Genomic DNA, 17,290 nt, shown 5'->3' on the forward strand with positions numbered 1-17,290 from the left:
ATGCCAAGGGGAGCACTAGGAGTTTTTCAGTGAATTTCCTGATTTGTGGGAAGATGTGTCAGCTCTCTCCCTGTCTCTCTCAGACACAGCAGTTTGGCTATTCTCACCACAGCCCTGTCATTTATAAAGGAATTGTTCCTAAGGCAGTACTTAATTGCCAATGTTCATTCAGTCAAAGCACTTTGGTTTGGACTGGCCCATGGCTGAGGCACACAAGACATCTCTTGTTTAGTTGGAGAGGGCACACAGTGAATTGTAGGAACACCAAACTGCAACACCAAACATCCTTGAGTCCTCTTTGAGATGATGGGTTTATCCTAACTGGTTCCTTATGTCTAAAGTGATTCTTTGAAAGAGCTGCTCACAAAATTCTGCGTAATATGTAGGGTAGCAGCCCATCTGCCATAAGTTTTACAAGTCAAAGCTACTATTTATCCTCTGAAGCAGTCACATCTAGGAGGACTCTGCTTTTCTATTCAGATGCATTTCCATTTCCTAAATTCTCTTTGGACTGTAGTGTTTTGGATTGACTTCTATCTTGCAATCAGGCTAAGGGTAGCTGTTTTTTAAGGCCATGTACTATGCAAAAGAAAGGCTGGGCAAGATTTTCATTCCCCACCCTTTATTCTTTAGCTCAGAATAATCATAAACACATATTAAAGGGAGTAACAGAGTTCCTGACTTCCTTAGTGGCATTCCTGAGATTGCTTATGAGGCATTTGCCTGTGGTAATGATACCTTTGTATTCTGACCAGAATTGTCCAAATAGTTATGGTATAAGTAATGGTTTAAGGCTCTCTTCTAGCTCTCATGTGGTAATAACTGCTGGTGTACGCTGATTAGGGTTACAATTTTGACTATTACCCTTTGAAGTAAAAAGTTTTGTGTACCTGTTTTGCATCTGTTCCACTTTAACTAAAGTTAGGTATAAAAAATGTTCTCTGTTTTCACTGCTAATTATTTGGTTTTTTTCTCCTCGATTTATTTTGTAGTATGGAAGAATGTGAAGCTCTCTGCACAAGGCTTGCTATTATGGTCAATGGAGCTTTCAAGTGTCTTGGTTCTCCTCAGCACATTAAAAACAGGTATTATGCATCAACGTCAAATCTTCTGCATCTTTATTCAATCTAAGAGATGGCTAGATGCTTTAGCAGTGCTAAGGCATAAGCACTTATGACTGCTAAGAACATCTTCTTTTTCCTGCTGTCACTGAAGTTAAAAAAGAGCCAATTAGGATAACTTAGCAAGCTAAATTGGCATGTGACATTGCTAAAATGCTTTGTAGTCTGCATTGGTAATTGAAAGAGACAGATCTGCTTCTAAAATGAAGCACTTCTACACATAATCTAAGGAATACATTGTGAGAATCCGACATGGCAATGAAATACAATTTGGTTCCTTCTGAGGGTTTTTCATAACAGAAAGAAGCATTTTTAACAGGTCAGCAGCTAGTAAGAACATCTATTTTGAACTCTCTCTGCTCCCTACCAATTTCACTGACAGTTGCAGATATTTATGCTGTTTTCTGCATCCTTTTCCTGGTGTGCATAAGCCTCTTTTCTGTTTGAACTCTGCTCATAAGTTAATTTACTCCCTATTAATGAGGATGTTTAATTCAGAGGATGTGCTCAAACCACCATAAAGGAAACAGGATTGGAAGCTGAGGGGAAAGTTGCTGCAACTTATAGCTAGAACATTTACATTCAGTTGTAAATGTAATTGTTAGGGCACACAGAGAGTCAGCTATGTAAATTGATACCGCTCATTTACAAGCAGTGAAGCTACACTGCTTTGTACTAGCTCAGCACTTAGTTCTCTTAAGTGCAGATGCACTTGATATTGGGGAAAAAGCTCTACAGAAATGCTTTGGAATTGTTGTCTGCCATGTTTATAAGGCAGAAGTTATGTGCTTTGGACAACTTCTTGTGGCGTGACAACCCTTTTGGCTTTCTGGCTTTCCCTTTGTGTAGAACCATAGATCCTTGCTTCACAGCTGCATTAGCAAGATGTGCCTGACTCACACTAGCTCCCTCCTTAAAAGTTTTTTCATGAAAACAAACTTTCAGTTAGAGACATTACAATCCAGATAGTGGAAAAAACATTGATGTCTGCATCATGATGCCTGATGATTCTGTGTGATTGTAGCCTTCTTTTCATGTTTACACACCTTTCAGTGCCTATTTGCTTCAATTTCTGGAGGCATGAGAAGCCAATTGATCGGCAGCAGTTTCTGCCTCTTTCATATCTAGGTCTTTGCCTTTGCCGTCTTGTCTCTTCCCAAATTTCGTAGCATAGAATGGCCTGTTATCTCACTGGCTGGAGTAGATAAGTGAGTGTGAAGGCATCCTTTATTTCTTTTGTATGAGAAACAGATCATAAGTAGAGGGCAGTGCAGATCTTAGGTGAAAATGCTTTTTGAAGATGTGTGTCCCCCACACAGGAAAAAATAATATTACTTAGGAACTTCATTTGAGTATATAAAGTTAGCTGGATGAATTTGAGTCTTCTCTTTTTATGTTTCAGATCCTCTGGAGTAAGTACATGTCTCTGTCTTGTCAGCTTAACCTTGAGAGGGCAAAATCAGACAGTCCACGAAGGCTACCTTCCCCTTTATCTTATCAGTGACTTTCTGATGTTTCCTTTAGAAATATCTTTTTATCTTCCCTCTTATGGAAACAAGACATCAAAAGCATACTCATAAGTATGCACCGTATTCATATAAATAAGGCAGTTATTTCTCAATTTGCTGCACTGCCTCTGTAGATAAACTTCTTTCAGATCACAGCTAGCAAATCAATGCAGAAGTATCCTGCTGGAAGTGTCATCATATTACTTCTTATTGAGATGATGCTAGTACTGTTATTACTATAGAGATAGTCACAGATCATCCATTCTACAATCAAAGCTTTATGAGTGCCTCTTTCAAATTCTCTAAAGCAAGGTCATAATAAGAATATTTAGCAGTCATGTTCATAGCAATTATTTTTTAACATCATTGTGACTTTGTAAAAAGAGCACCTTTGCTGTATTAAGAATATTTCATATTGTCAGCAGGTTTGTGTTCCATGGTAGTTCTTTAATGCATGTCCATCAGTGACATTCACATGGGAAAATATGTGCACTTGAGATCGATATTGCTGAGACTTTCTACGCAGACTGTGTAGTTCCAGTTGCATGAAGGTTTTTCATTTAAGGCAGGACTAAAATCCCTTTAATTCCCAGCTTATTGATTTATTTGGTCTCCAGATTTTCCATGCTAACTGCTCAGGAACCTATTGAGTTTTTAAAAAACTTTAGAACCCTTTATTAAGAAAATATAACCATGAGCTTTATCAAAGGATTTAATTAAAATCATACCATTTTCTGAATTTTCTCTGACTGCCTGATACATTTTCTTGGCTGGAAAAACAAAACTGCTGTAGAAAGCAGTCTTAAAGCATCACACACACACAGCTGTTAAAGCTTTCAGAAAAGACATTTCTCTGTTTTCTTTGGAAATCTTTTAACGGGTGCTGGGGAGAAGTCAAAGACTGTTCCTGTACTCCTGTTATTTTGTTGCTTAGTCTAGCTTCCAAACATCATTCCAACACATGCCAATATAATCCTTTATCATAAAACCCAGGCTACCTCACACCTAACACTTAAAGTAATTGTTAGGAGATTAAATTGTAGATTCTGTGCAATTTAAGTCCCAAAATTACTTGAAGACAATTTCCTGGTATGCTACCATGTACTGTATGGAGGATTCCTGCATCTACATGAGATGGGGAAGGGACAGAGAAGCATAATTCCAAAGAAATCCATTGAAATAATTAAGCTTTAAATAATTTTAAAATCTTCATTTTTCTCACTTTCTGGTCCATCTGTGAACATCCTGAAAAGATTCCAGGACTTGGAAGAGTACTGAGTGATTCCTTCCTTCCTGTTTTCCTTCCCTCCCTATGATTCAATAGCCCTATTATTCTCATTGCCATACAGAACAAAATACCATTTCTTCTAAAGTGGTAGACCACAAGGATTAGTAAATCTAAGCTACTATTAGGAACTATCTACCTGGAAGGAAGGATGTTTTCCTTAACAGCCACCTCTACTGATATAATCACTAGTCTTTTCCTAGTGTTTCACTGTTTTCCTGCAATTAGCACTGTCTATTATATTTGAACATGCACCATCTCACAGTCAAAAACCCATGACCTCTTACATTTTGTTTTTAAAAAAAATGTTCCATGAAGCAATATAAACAAAGCATAAACAAAACTGGTTTTGTTGCATCTGATTTAATTAAATTACCGATACCCTAAAATTTTGTATTTTTGGATTGTGTTTTGTTTTTTTGCTATGTGTGTGAATGAATCAGGCTAGCAATATACACATTCATCTTAACAGGGAAGAATGGTACTAAAATAAATTAATGGGGTGATAGTTGTAGATTATCATGGTTTCTTTGTTAGATTTTACCGCTTATTTTTAAAAAATTGTTCATATTTATAAGCAGCTCTTGACATCCTTAAGTCTTTTCAATTTGTTTCTACAAATCAAATTGAACAAATATTTTAAAACCAACAAGTGTCCTGATCTGATTTTGAAGATTGCAAGGAGAGAAATCTAACCACTATATGAATACTTAAACCAAAGAAAACTTTCATACAGCTTTTATTTATAAAAAACTAAATCCAATACTGTAAGAAATAGAAGCATATTTTGATATTGCATGTGATTCTATTAATATCTCTCAGGAATTTTCTTCCTCTTCTAAGTGTAGACACATACACTAAAATTATGTTCTTTCTTCCCTTCTTGTTGAATTCTGTCTCGATGGAAGTCCTCAAAATTGTTTCATTTGTTTATTCTTTAGTACCGCTCCAGCCTGTAGAGTCCAGATTATGATCACCTTTTTGATGGATATGTGATGAAGGTTTAATGATTCTTCCTTGGAGTCCTGTTAAATTTGCTTCTTTGCTGGGTGAGGAGTTCAAGGATTCAACTCTTTGTCTTTGGCTACACTTTCAGCCCTTGGCAGATGTGAAAGATCATAATGTTGGACTGAGTACGGCTTTATCAGATGGCAGGACAAAGTTCTGCTATGAAGGGTATGGGTGAACTCCAGGAAGATGCTAATGTGAAACATAAATGCTTCACAGGGATATAAAAAGTGATGCTGCTTCTAATGTGTGAGACTTGTTCCATTTTTTCCGGCCCTTCTGTAAGCCTATTAGAAAATGCTTTTCCAAAAATGTCTTCTCATTACAAATGTCAGTGTTTGGGTTTCTGCTCCCAGCTGCTGAACCTTGACTATAATTATATATGTTTAAACAGATTTAAAGTATCTGCAGATGTTTATCAGCAGAATAATAAGGGTAAAACTTCTTTATAAAGGCTTTGTTATTGTAGGTGGCAAATTTATAAAAAATATCAATAAATTTATTAGGTAGAAGAACAAAATGAAGGGCAATTTTCAAAATGTTGTCATCTTAGTTCTAGATGTAGTTTGTCTGAGATTGATGTGTTAACAGTTGTGCCCATTAAAGCCTAATTTCAGACAACTCCTGCCAACAGAGTCAATTACTCTAAATTGTGAATGGATTACATTTAAATGCTCTCTTCAGTATTCTCCATTATACTTAATGTTTTTTTTTTTTAAATTCACAGAAGCATTTTCATGTGAGATACAGCTGGCCAGTTCTCTGGGAACAACATTTTGAATATTTTCCTTCATTCTAGGGCCATCTGGACAGGCTTCTCATATCAGAAAAAAGCATACCAATTTGTCAGGTGCTGGACATCAAGTCTTTTCTCAAATTTTATCATCAAGTCATCTGATTAAATTACCCAACAATTAATTCATTTGCTATGGCTGTGTAGTGGTTTTGAATTGCCAATTTGAGATTTCCTGGCCAATGCACCAATTAATGTGGTGGGTTCAGTGCTGGCCAAACAACAGTGCACCCACTAGAATATACTTACAAATTTCCTGCTGTGAGATAGGATTAGGAGGAAGGTAAAGCAGGCACAAAACTTTAAAAGGATATAAAGAAAACTTTATTAACAGAAACAAAAAGAATAATAAAAATTAGAATAAAATCTTCAGAACACTTCTCCCTTCCTCCCCCCTACTTCTTTCTTTTTCACTAACAACGTACAGAAATAATTCAGTCAGTTTATCACCTCTAGAATAGTTTTCCTTCAGTTCCTTTAGGGAGAGGAGTCCCTCTTGTCAATTTATGGAGATTTCTCCACAAGAAAACAGTTCTCTCATGGCTTTTAATTTCCACGAATAGCAGCCACCCGGAAATCTGCAATCTTGACGTCCCTCTCATCTTTCACAGCTTTCCCACAGCTGCATTTATGGGCCATGTCAACTTATGGGGTACTATTTTAAGAGTTGTTCAAGAGCAAAAGGTTCTCTTTCTCTATTTTGGAGATCATCTTCATCTTTGAGAACAGAAGTCTTCTTCTTTCCTTGGGGGAAAAGGGTCTTCATCACTCTTCTCTTTCTCTCTGTTCAAACTTCTCATGGGATCACAGCTACTTCAACATCTACTTACTTTAGCATGGAGACCTTTGCTCATATCTACAATTTAAACACTTCATCTCCTCATACTTTCAATGAGTTACAGGGAAAAAGAGTCTGATGTATCAATTACGTTCTTCTCCATAGCTTTAAAAGAGGATTTCAAGAGGATTTCAGCCCTAAAATCAAGGCATCTCCTCATCCCTCCTATATAGGGCTTGACTCTTTCTTCACTGACCTTGGTGTCTTCATGTTGTTCTTCTACATGTTCTCACTCTGTCCTTTTCTCTCAGCCAAGGGAGGATTAAAGGGGTCTGCAAGTTTTATCTGTGCACTGAAAGAGGAAGAATGGAAAATATGTTGGCAGACCATTCATACTTTACATTTTTTTTAAGGTTGATTGAAAATATTTTATTGCTTTCCTCAAACCTACACATGTAGATTTCTTAAATGGAAAAGAGAGGATTAAAATTAAAGTTCTCATCAATATTTCATCCTTTCGTGGACACAGTGTTATTAATTGACATACTAGCAATAAACTTCTTGCATGCTATAAAATATAAAAATGTAAATAATTTTCATTCTTCTTGACCAAAAAAAGCCTTCCTCTTATACATGAAAAATGTATTACGGCAGTGGATGTGTAATCATGAAATATAGCTATTAGTTTATCTCTCAAGAGGAAAATTTGAAGAAAAGAGTTCTTAAAACTTAAGAAACACAAAGACTGAGAGTTCAGGAATTAATAAAGCCTTTTGACTCTCCTAAAACTTTGTACAATATTTATTCAGCCCTACTGTGCATGTGCATTAAAATGCTTTTTTTTTTTTTTTTGGGCATTTTATACTATATTTTCCACAGGATGCTGCATTGTATCTCTGAATAAATCATTAAATCAGCAGCAGCTAATTAAGATTTCATATTCTCCTCTTTCCCTAGTATGTATTTTACTAGGAGTTTTTCAAACCTGTCCTTAAATACAGTATTATCAGCATTTATTGGATCAGATCAACAAACGTCAACATCTTTGTTTTCCACTTCTGGGAAATTGGATTTGAAATATTTCCATTTTATAGAGGAGTAACCAAAGATTGGTATTAAAAGGGTTTGGGTTGTCCATCTGAGCAATTTATGACTAAATATTTTACATTTGTTCAACATTGCTTTCAAATCAAAACTCCAGTTAACTTCAGCTCCAGCTGTGGGTGTTCCATAAGGTACTGTGAATTCCCCCTGCCAGCTGGAGCCCTTGGTCTCCAGATGAGCCCTTAAGAAGACAGGAAACCAGTAAAGAAAGATGTGGTCTAAGTGAGCTACCACAGATCACACAGGTGTATGAGGATGAAAGGGTAAGATTTGGTTCCCCAGGGTGTTCCAGAATCCTGAAGCAATTTCTTGCCTTCTTTTTCCTTTTCTTTTCTCATCAATCTGCTGTCTTATTTCCAACATTTTCTAGGCATTGCAGTAAATAAGGCCACTTGTCTGAGCACGTACATCCAGTGTATCTTGTAAGGCATGCACAATAGGGATTTCATGACAAGGTGCTGTGTGATGATATAATTGATGTTTATTATATAAAGCAAATATAACTGTGGTTTAAATTTTAATTTTATATATTCCCTCTTTTAAAAACTTTTTACCTTGAGATTTGACCTTGAGCTGTTGATAAGGTCTTTCAATAGATATTTTAGTGTGTAATACCATGAATATTATGTTATTAAAAAACAGTACATGCAAACCCAGTCATAGCAACACAATGATAATGTTACTTACTCCTGCCTTTTTCACTGTTGAGCCCCAGAAAGTGCTTTGAGGAAACAGTGTGGGTTCTTTGTAGGCTGTACCATCAGCTTTACACAGGATTACAGCACTGCTGCTCCTGTTTCTCTGGGAGTGATATATATAAATAATGCAAGAATGAAAAAATCCCTGATACTTGGCAGTATGTGCAGATAAAAAAGTTCAAATATGGAGATATTTTTGTGTGTGCACCTATATAAACAATTATCAAGATTTTTTTGGGGGCTTCACCACATATTTGGAAATCACACCTAAGAATTTACAAATGCACAGAGAGCAAGCCAAAGCTGTACCCTGCACTGCTCATAATCTGAGACTGTCACTGTTATGAAAATTATAATATTGAATACAGAAATTAACTTTAGATGGTTTGATATGAAAGCCTGAGTGTGTGTGAACAAATAGTGCATGCACAATATACCTGAACAAGTGTTAGTCATCATTTTAATAACTGTTTTTGTGTTTCTGTTGTTACCCTGGAAAAGTCATGATTACTTAAAAATGATGAAACAAACTCTATGAATAGTACATGGAAGAGAGATTTTATAATTTATTTATGTCTGTTTGCATCTAATCAAGTTTATCTGTTCAGCAAGGCTGAGGTTCTGAATAAATGCAGAAGGAAATCCCATTTTAAAAGTGACAGGGTATTTGCATTTGATTTTAGCATTTTTAAAAACATACAAGTATTTAAAAATTAATTACCTTTTTTCCCTGGTATTGACTTTGCTTTTTTTTAATAGATGAAACAATTACATATATTATGTGATTTAAAATTATCTTAAACTTAGTTAATGTGTTTTAATAATTTTATTTAAATTTTATTTTCTTTTTGCCCAATGTTTTTCAAAGTGTTTTGTTTTCAATGTTGTTCAAGATTTGTTGTGTTTGTAAATTGTATTTGTGTCTAAAGCTGTGAGAGGAATGACCTGGATATGTATCCCATGCTTCAGCAATTATACTGGTGTAACTAAGTTATCTTGCCTAGATGAGGCCTATTTTATCTTAAATGATTCCGTGATTCTATTCACTTAGGGAAGTAGAACCATATCTGCCTGCAAATGAATGTAAACCAAAGCAGAGGGATAAACAGCACAGTAGAATATTATTCCCTCTCTTTGATTTATGGCACATATTCTAAAAGATGCAGCTCCTTGCAGACATTAAGTGCCAATGTTCTCTTTACTAATTTTATTTTTTATATCCAATAACGTTGTTTTGAAGCAATCTTTTGATTGAACTAGTGCATACACAAAGTATGCACATTACATTTCAATCAGTAAACTTTCTGTGAGCTGCAATTTTTTGATGTGAATATATATATATAAATGTAGCACAACATTGTCCAGGAAATGTACTACTCTTTGATTAGTGGGGAAGAAAAATATATGAGTGATTAGATGCTTTTCTTATTCCTCAAAGTTTAGGAAATGGGGCCATGTTCTTCATTTCCTGAGGTTACATTCAGCAAATTTTACTGGGGGAGAGAAGAGTTGGTAAATAGGCTTTGGGAAGAGTGTGATTTCATGAACTGTTTATGCTGGACCTGCTGTAACTTAAAACAGTGGTTTCAACATTTGGTTTTGTTCATTTGAGTAAACTCTTAAGCCTTTTAAATGAAAACACAGATTTAATTTTTTTTTTTAAGCAAATAGAAATCTGCTGATAGTGTACTTTCTTTTTCACCCTTCATATAAAAGAGGTTTTCATGGGTCAAGCTTAAGAAAACACATTGGGTTAATTCCTCTAGGAATTCCTCCTAGCATTCCACATTGGGTTAATTCTTCCTTGTGGCCAAATGCAGGCTCTGCTGTATTTCAACAGGAACTCTTGTCCCCACTCAAACCTCTGAACCAGGACCTCCAAGGAATGGGCAGAAGGGAACATTGATAAGCTACCCTGCCCCAAGTGGCAGCTCTTCTCCTTGATATTCATGAGAATTTTCAGCCTTTGGGCCACCAAATCCACTCCCATTACATTGCAAGGTTAAAAGAGGACCAGGAAAGCATCCATATATTCCTCAGTATAGATGTGGTGACACTTTATTTCAGAGTGTGACTGGAGCTTGTGTAGACACATATCTGGAGTCGATTTACATAAACTATTTTTGTACTGCTGGCAGTGTAGCTGTGGGGCTGCAAAACTCTTCAGAGAACTGAGGAACCATTTGGGTGATTTACCCAGGATGACCTCCTCTTGAGGATATTTATACCAAAAGAAGACTGAGATCAGATTATACACCTGCTAGCACAGTATTCTCCCTCTGAAAGTGATCAAAAGGGAGAAGTACAGGAACAAGATAAGCACAGGAAGTTACCACATTGCTCAACCGCCTTCAGCAGTTTCCTTTTTAGAGGCTTCTTAAGTCAGAAGTGATTTTAGTGAATCCCCACCATGAGTTTTTCTGGTGTCTTATTCAACTCATTTCAAGTTCTGACATCTAGCACATTCCATGGCAATGAGTTGTACAGTTTCTCTACATAGTGTAAGGAAGATTACATCATCTTACTGACTTGGCATTTCTTTTCCTATAATGTAAGTCTGTGTCCCCTGCTCTTGCATTAGAAACACAGGAATGAAGAATTATTTCTTATTTTCGTTGCTTAGTCATGATTCTGGACTCCCTAAAAATACCTTTTGACAACCTTGTCATCTTTCTTTCATGATGAAAAGTTTTAGCCTATTTAGTAATTCCTGGTATGGAAATATTTTCATTCCTTGCTACCTTTTTATGTTTCTTTTGTTCCCTTGTTATCTGAGTGCTCAGACACCTTGAGGACCTATGTAAATTAGAAGTGTGGACTTGTAGTTCTTGCTAAGCTCCTACTTCTGCAGCTGATTCTGTCTTTAAATAGTCAAGTTAATTAGTTTACAGTCAAATTGACCATTTATATTTTAGCTTCAGTCTCATGTTGGCATTTTAACAGAAAAAATACTCAATAAGTTGTACCCCCAGAACCACTAATGAGCTGAAAGTCGAGCATGAGCTAGTAGTTTGACTGAGGAAGAGAAGGAAGAATAGAGAGAATTAAAATATTAAATTTTGTCAGAATATGTGGTTTGTGTGTTTGCTTATGCAAAAATAGAAATGCAGGTGTTGTTAAAGTAACATGGCAGTGCACAATGTGTTCTCTGTTGCATAGCTTTGAAGAAATGAGGAATCTTTTGCAGCAGATGGCTGTGGAATGAGTCTGCTGGCTCAACTTAGGCCATTCTAATGATAATGTCTTCCTCTTTAGGTTCTGAACTATCAGGTACTAAAGGTTTGATCCTAACAGTGCTAACCAAACCCGATTGTGGTTTTCTCTGTAATTCTACTTTGGGTTTCTGAATTAATTAAATTGTCTGAATCAGAGATGAAAACTGAGTGAACAAAATGGTCAACTCAATTTCCATTTCTTCAGTGCACTGCTGAAAGCAGCTTGCTGATTATAGCAGAGGGAAATGTTTATTGCTGATCAGCTTACTCTATATGGGGAGCTCTTGTACTAAAATGAAGTATAAAATCAAGGTATAGAAGCATCATATCTTGACTAGCCAAAAGAAGAAAATCTTTCAAAGTTTTTTATTGGTGCTTTGCTGGCGTTTATGCCATTCACAATTTAGAACTAAACCAAAGTTGCACAGACTCCTCTGTCTTTGCTAATCAGAATTTTGATTCATTTTTTTTGGAAACTTCATTGCATACGGCAATTTCATTTTATGAGACTGTTGAATGTCTCTATAAACCAGCATTTTTCAAACTGTAATTCAATGGTCGTTGTATAGAAATACCAAAAAACTGATCAGAATCAATAATCTCTTGTAAAATGTTGCCTCGGGTTAGCTGTCAACTAAATTGAATACCCTTGTTAACTGTATCTATCTTTGTAACAACTTTTTTATTGTTACATGTATTTTTTTCAGGGACGATGCTATGCATTTAAAACATTTAATTAGAGATCTATTTAAAATATAGTAAATCATTGCAAAGCAAATCTGCCAGACCCTACTTTGGATTCCACCTAATTCTGGATCTCTGATGAATCAGCACTGTTTGTCTGTCAGGCTACACTCTCCAGTATATATTTATTACCCTATCTGGACTCAATACAATTTAGTTCATGAAACATCTTTCATGAACCAACACACAGGACACTGCATCAGGGTGTTTCTTACTCCATTTCAAGTAGTTCGATGGTTGCATTTGACTACAATAAAAAATAAACCAACCAAAGAAATAAACCCAACCACAGAAAAAACCCAACAACCAAAAAAACAACCCACAAGTAACCAAAGGCTAAAAACCCCTACTCTCATTTATCTGTAATGAGGCTTTTCATTTTTATGCAGAAGCTGCCACTGTCTTGTGCTACATAAAAAATCGGGATTTTTGAGATACTTGGAAATTTTATTTTGAATTCATGTGAAATTCTTAATAGAATAAAATCTGCAATCTATTTTTTTTTTCATTGTGGAGACTTGCAGTGTTCTTAAATAAGTGCCGATTGTTCCTTTATAACAACAGAGTTTCTGACTCATTGCAAAATAAAAGTTTAAGCCCTTACATTGCTATATACTTACTATAGGTGAGGAATATGTGGTGTTTCATATGGAATATTTTGCTGGGAATCACTCATGCACTGGTTAAACTGGACATATATCTCAAAATAGTTCTTTCTATCTTTTTTTACCTTTTGATTGATAATCTGTAGACATTTTTAAATGTATTGAAATAGGGCAGCATTATAGAGTGTGCTGTGAGATATCCTCTGCTTTGATGACATGAAAAAGTGTCAGACCCAATTAAGCCAGCTGCTGCTCTGAATCATGAGTTGCACACAGGAAAGACATGTGAGAGGAGGGTTTTGGCACAAGAGCATATTACAGTGGTAATCACTAGGAACCAAACCACTGGAATAAAAGGTTTGGCAATGAGCAATTGCCACATTGGAGAATGAAGAAAAGGGAGTTTGCTGGAATGAAGGATGTGGGACTGGTGGTCAGTGGAAAGATAGAGGAATTGACAGGTTTCTGGGGAGACATGGGCAGTGCTGACCAAGCTCCCTGTCCCCCTTTCAGCTCTGCCTTTCCCTTGCTCACTGGCAGCAGGAAACAGAAGTGGCAGTGGAAAGCTCTTCTGATGTGGCTCCTGCTGGTGTTTTTCCTTAGCAATTAACCAAGAAGGAGAACCAAAAGGAAGGAGGACATGAAGCTGCAAAGGAAGGAAAGGGTGCAGCAAAGCCCCTTTTTGTCCCGTGTCTCTGCTGAGCTCTGTCTCTGCACCCCAGTCAGGGGACTGGTGCAGCACAACCTCCATTGCTTAAGAAATATTCATAAAAACATAGCTGTCATTTCAGTGTTCACTGGTTTGTTGCAACTTTCCCAAATAACAATCAGCTGTGAGTAAAGCTAATAAAAAACATAGAATTGGTTAGATTGCCTGTATTTAAATTTTATCACATTTGTGTTGAGAAAGAGAAGTTAATTTCCTAAATTATTCTGAGTGAGATTGCATGGTTGTAGAAGTCAAAGAAAATTTAACTTTGCCATCTCCCTAAATACCCCTACACTTGCCTTTATATATCTTTAAAACACTGTTGCACTCACACTTCTGAAACCTTCTTTTGAAGGTGAAACTTTGTTAACAGATTTGAAAAATAGTGCTACATGCCCATTTTTTGTCATTAGAAAAGCTGAAGGATTTTTTTCTCTTTTTCTATATATGTGATTGGCAATTTTCATAGTTTTATACTGACCGCTCAAAGCAATATAGCAATTAAAACATAGTTTACTTAACAAAAGTTCAGGTATATCAAGTAGTGAAATACATTAGTAACTAAAATTAGGCATAACGTGTTTATTGTCTCTGTTATTATTAATTTTAAAACTTTCTCATTGAAGTTCTGTTGTTCAATAGCATTATAGTAGCATCACAGTGATAATGCAGTAGGCATGCATGATATTTGATATGATTATAGGAAAACCAATTGAACCAAATGTTCTCCTTGTCTTCATGGTGTCCTTATGGATTTAAGTTTCTGTGTCTCATTCCCAGGTTTGGAGAGGGTTATTCTGTCAAGGTTTGGCTTAGCAAAGAAATAAGTTATGGAAGAATGATTTTGGACTGTCTACAAATGCATTTTCCTGGAACACAGTTTAAGGTACAGATAAAACTCCATGTTGTAGTATATGGCAGGATTAATTTGGGGCTGGTAAGAACAGTATGTACATGTTTGGATATTTACAGGTTTGGATATATTGATCTTCTTGGAAAAAGTACATATGAATAACCCTTTTATTTTTCTATTAAGCAATTAATAAAAATTTGGCTTGTGATATTGGTTAAATCAACTCCAAACAGGAATTTAGGCAATGTAAATAAAAAGGCCTTTTCTCTGACTGAAAATTTCCTTTTGCTTTTATTATTGATGAAGTTGGACTCAAATCTGTGTTCACCTGAAATAGAAGTACAGTGTAGTCACTAAGATGATTTGCTTTGATTGCTTTCTGATAAAGCTGAGAGTTGATAAGTCTCAGCCTTTACTGGGATTCTTTGATTTAATACAAAGTCTTATAAAAGACCGATAGCAATTACATTTCAACAAAAACTCTTAAAAGCTTTAACTTTGTTTAGGAAAAGAATAATGGGAAACAATGTCTATCTTAGATATGAACCTCTTAGTGGGTATTAGTCTGTATTGAGCTGAGACAGCTGTGCACTTGTATGTGTTCAGCCTTTTCCCAGACTGCATTGTAACAACACTAGTCTGTTAGATTCAAATTGCCCTAAAGTGTTATATCTTTTATGAGATGAACAAGCCATCACCTAACAAAATCTGTACTCTAAGTATGAACCGCTCTTTTTGCTATGAATGTAGACAAAAAATGTTATTATAAAAGCTCATATTTCCCATATTAATCTGCAATAAGAGCCTCTGGAAGGTAGACTAATTATAAGCAAGTGTAGCTTCATCACAAAGTACGTTCACTTTTATCTGTTTTTATAATTTGTGCTTGTTTTCAGGGACAACATCTTAACCTGCTCGAGTATCATGTACCAAGAAGTCAGGGATGCTTAGCAGAGCTCTTCAGAGTCCTAGAGAATCACAAAGCTTTTCTTGAAATCAAACACTACTCCATTAGCCAAACCACATTAGAGCAGGTATTTTATAATTTTTCTTTCTTTCCCTGCCCCCATGCTTTTTTTTTGTTTTGTTTTTTTTTTGTTTTGTTTTGTCTTGTCTAAATGTGCTGTGTGTTGTAGTTATTGATGTAGTGGAATATTCTATCATTTGCTGGGTTACCCAAATGTGCACAATACTCCAGCAGTTCCAGGCCATCTCAGGTCACAGAGTGGTTCCATGTCCCACACTGCTTTTACGCTGGAGGTGAGCATAGTAAAAGCATCACAGCAGGCCACATACTTGTAGTGTGCACAAACATAATCTGTACTTAGATGAATCTGGAGCTGTGTGGGATGTCAAGGTGGGACTGTGAACTGCCACCTCCACAGTCCAAAAGCTGGGATCTTACCAATGTCCTTGAAAAGGCTGAACTGGTCTCTGTAAATTGTGGTAAACCTTAGACCCTCAGAACATTTTCCTGTGAGAATTTTAAATGCACAAACAGACAGAAGAGACCAAACTGCTAAAGACCATGAAATCCTATTGTGAGAGAAAGAAGAACACGTTGATGGCAAGCATGGGATTTCTGGGTGATTGTGATGTGTTACATCATCTTCATATGCAACTGCTTGTTATTCATTCTGCAAACTGAGAGCTACATCTAGTCAAAATATTAACTTTGTGTGATTGATGGTGTGAATTTGTTCCTTTTTCCCATGTGCAAATCATTCAAGTATTCTCCTCTGTGCTGGTCTACTAAGTACTTATAAATGATCTATTCACTGAGTGACTGCATATGAGATAATTTCAGCCTGTTTCTTCAGGCATTGTTCACTCAGGTTTACTTCCTCTCCATCTTTCACGGTGATGCATCACCTCAGTCACCTACCACCACTTCCTCTCCCTGACTGAGTGTCAGTTTTAAACAGGAAAATAGTTCTTCACAGTAACAAACACATTTATAATACACCCCAAGTTTGCTTGCATATTTGAATAAAGAAGAGCCATTTTTCCCTCTACATGGCTTACTGTGAAATAGCTGTGTCATTAAAAATGAAACAAGCCTTTACATAGTAAGATCTGTGTTTAAAAAAAAACCAAACCAATTCAGGAAGGCACATGAGTTGTTGAATCAGAAGTGTGCTTTCACCTCGAAATATTTGCACCCTCATCTGTAATATTTATCGGCAGAAACAACAGACTCAGATTCCTTAGGTATGTCATTCAAAGAAAATTAAAACCATTGTTTAATATTTAGTTGTACATAAAAAGTATTTTTCATACCTTGGTAACATTTTGCCATAATTTTTATCATTTATCAACCCCTGCCTTAGCTGGAGAGGGGAAGTGGGATTATTTCTAGAGTTTATAAAATATGTTTTTAGAGGTGTTCCCTCAACATGAGTTATTAATTATTTTGTCAAAAAAGCTAAGGAGAGCAGGTAAGAAATACCATCACCTATATCCCCAAAGTCAAGTTCTTTTATTTTGAAAAGACTGCTTTTTATCATGTCTTACAGGTATTCATTAATTTTGCAACACAGCAACAAGGAGTCTCTCATTCTTCACAAGGATCTCCAGTTGTTCACCATGATCATCTCCCAGTCTAGGCTCAGAACAGGATACAGCTCCAACATAACATATGTGTGTGTCTTTGCATATATGCACACACAAGCTACATGCAATAACTTTTCAACTGTGAACAATTTGTGCATGAGAAACAAATAGTAGAAGGTGAGAGGTGAGTTTTCATTTGTAGGCCAGAAGGAATGGTACCAGTTCTTCTTGGTAAAGCAAGAAACTGATTATATGTGGACCAAAAATTTGCCAAAAAATAATGTTTTCTTAATTTAACTGGCATTTTAAAATACAA

General features: G+C 36.0%; 1 protein-coding gene across 1 annotated transcript in view; it reads left to right on the forward strand.

Moving 5' to 3' along the window:
• ABCA13 (ATP binding cassette subfamily A member 13) overlaps positions 1 to 17,027 on the forward strand; it is a 166,651-nt gene extending 149,624 nt beyond the window's left edge. Inside the window, exons 52-55 of the mRNA XM_053984027.1 lie at positions 993 to 1,085; positions 14,349 to 14,454; positions 15,318 to 15,455; positions 16,938 to 17,027. Coding sequence (XP_053840002.1) covers positions 993 to 1,085; positions 14,349 to 14,454; positions 15,318 to 15,455; positions 16,938 to 17,027 — 427 coding nt within the window. The remainder of the gene's footprint in view (positions 1 to 992; positions 1,086 to 14,348; positions 14,455 to 15,317; positions 15,456 to 16,937) is intronic.
• Positions 17,028 to 17,290: the final 263 nt, after the last annotated feature.

Source organism: Vidua macroura, chromosome 1 (assembly GCF_024509145.1).
Source record: "Vidua macroura isolate BioBank_ID:100142 chromosome 1, ASM2450914v1, whole genome shotgun sequence".
Lineage (NCBI taxonomy): Eukaryota > Metazoa > Chordata > Aves > Passeriformes > Viduidae > Vidua > Vidua macroura.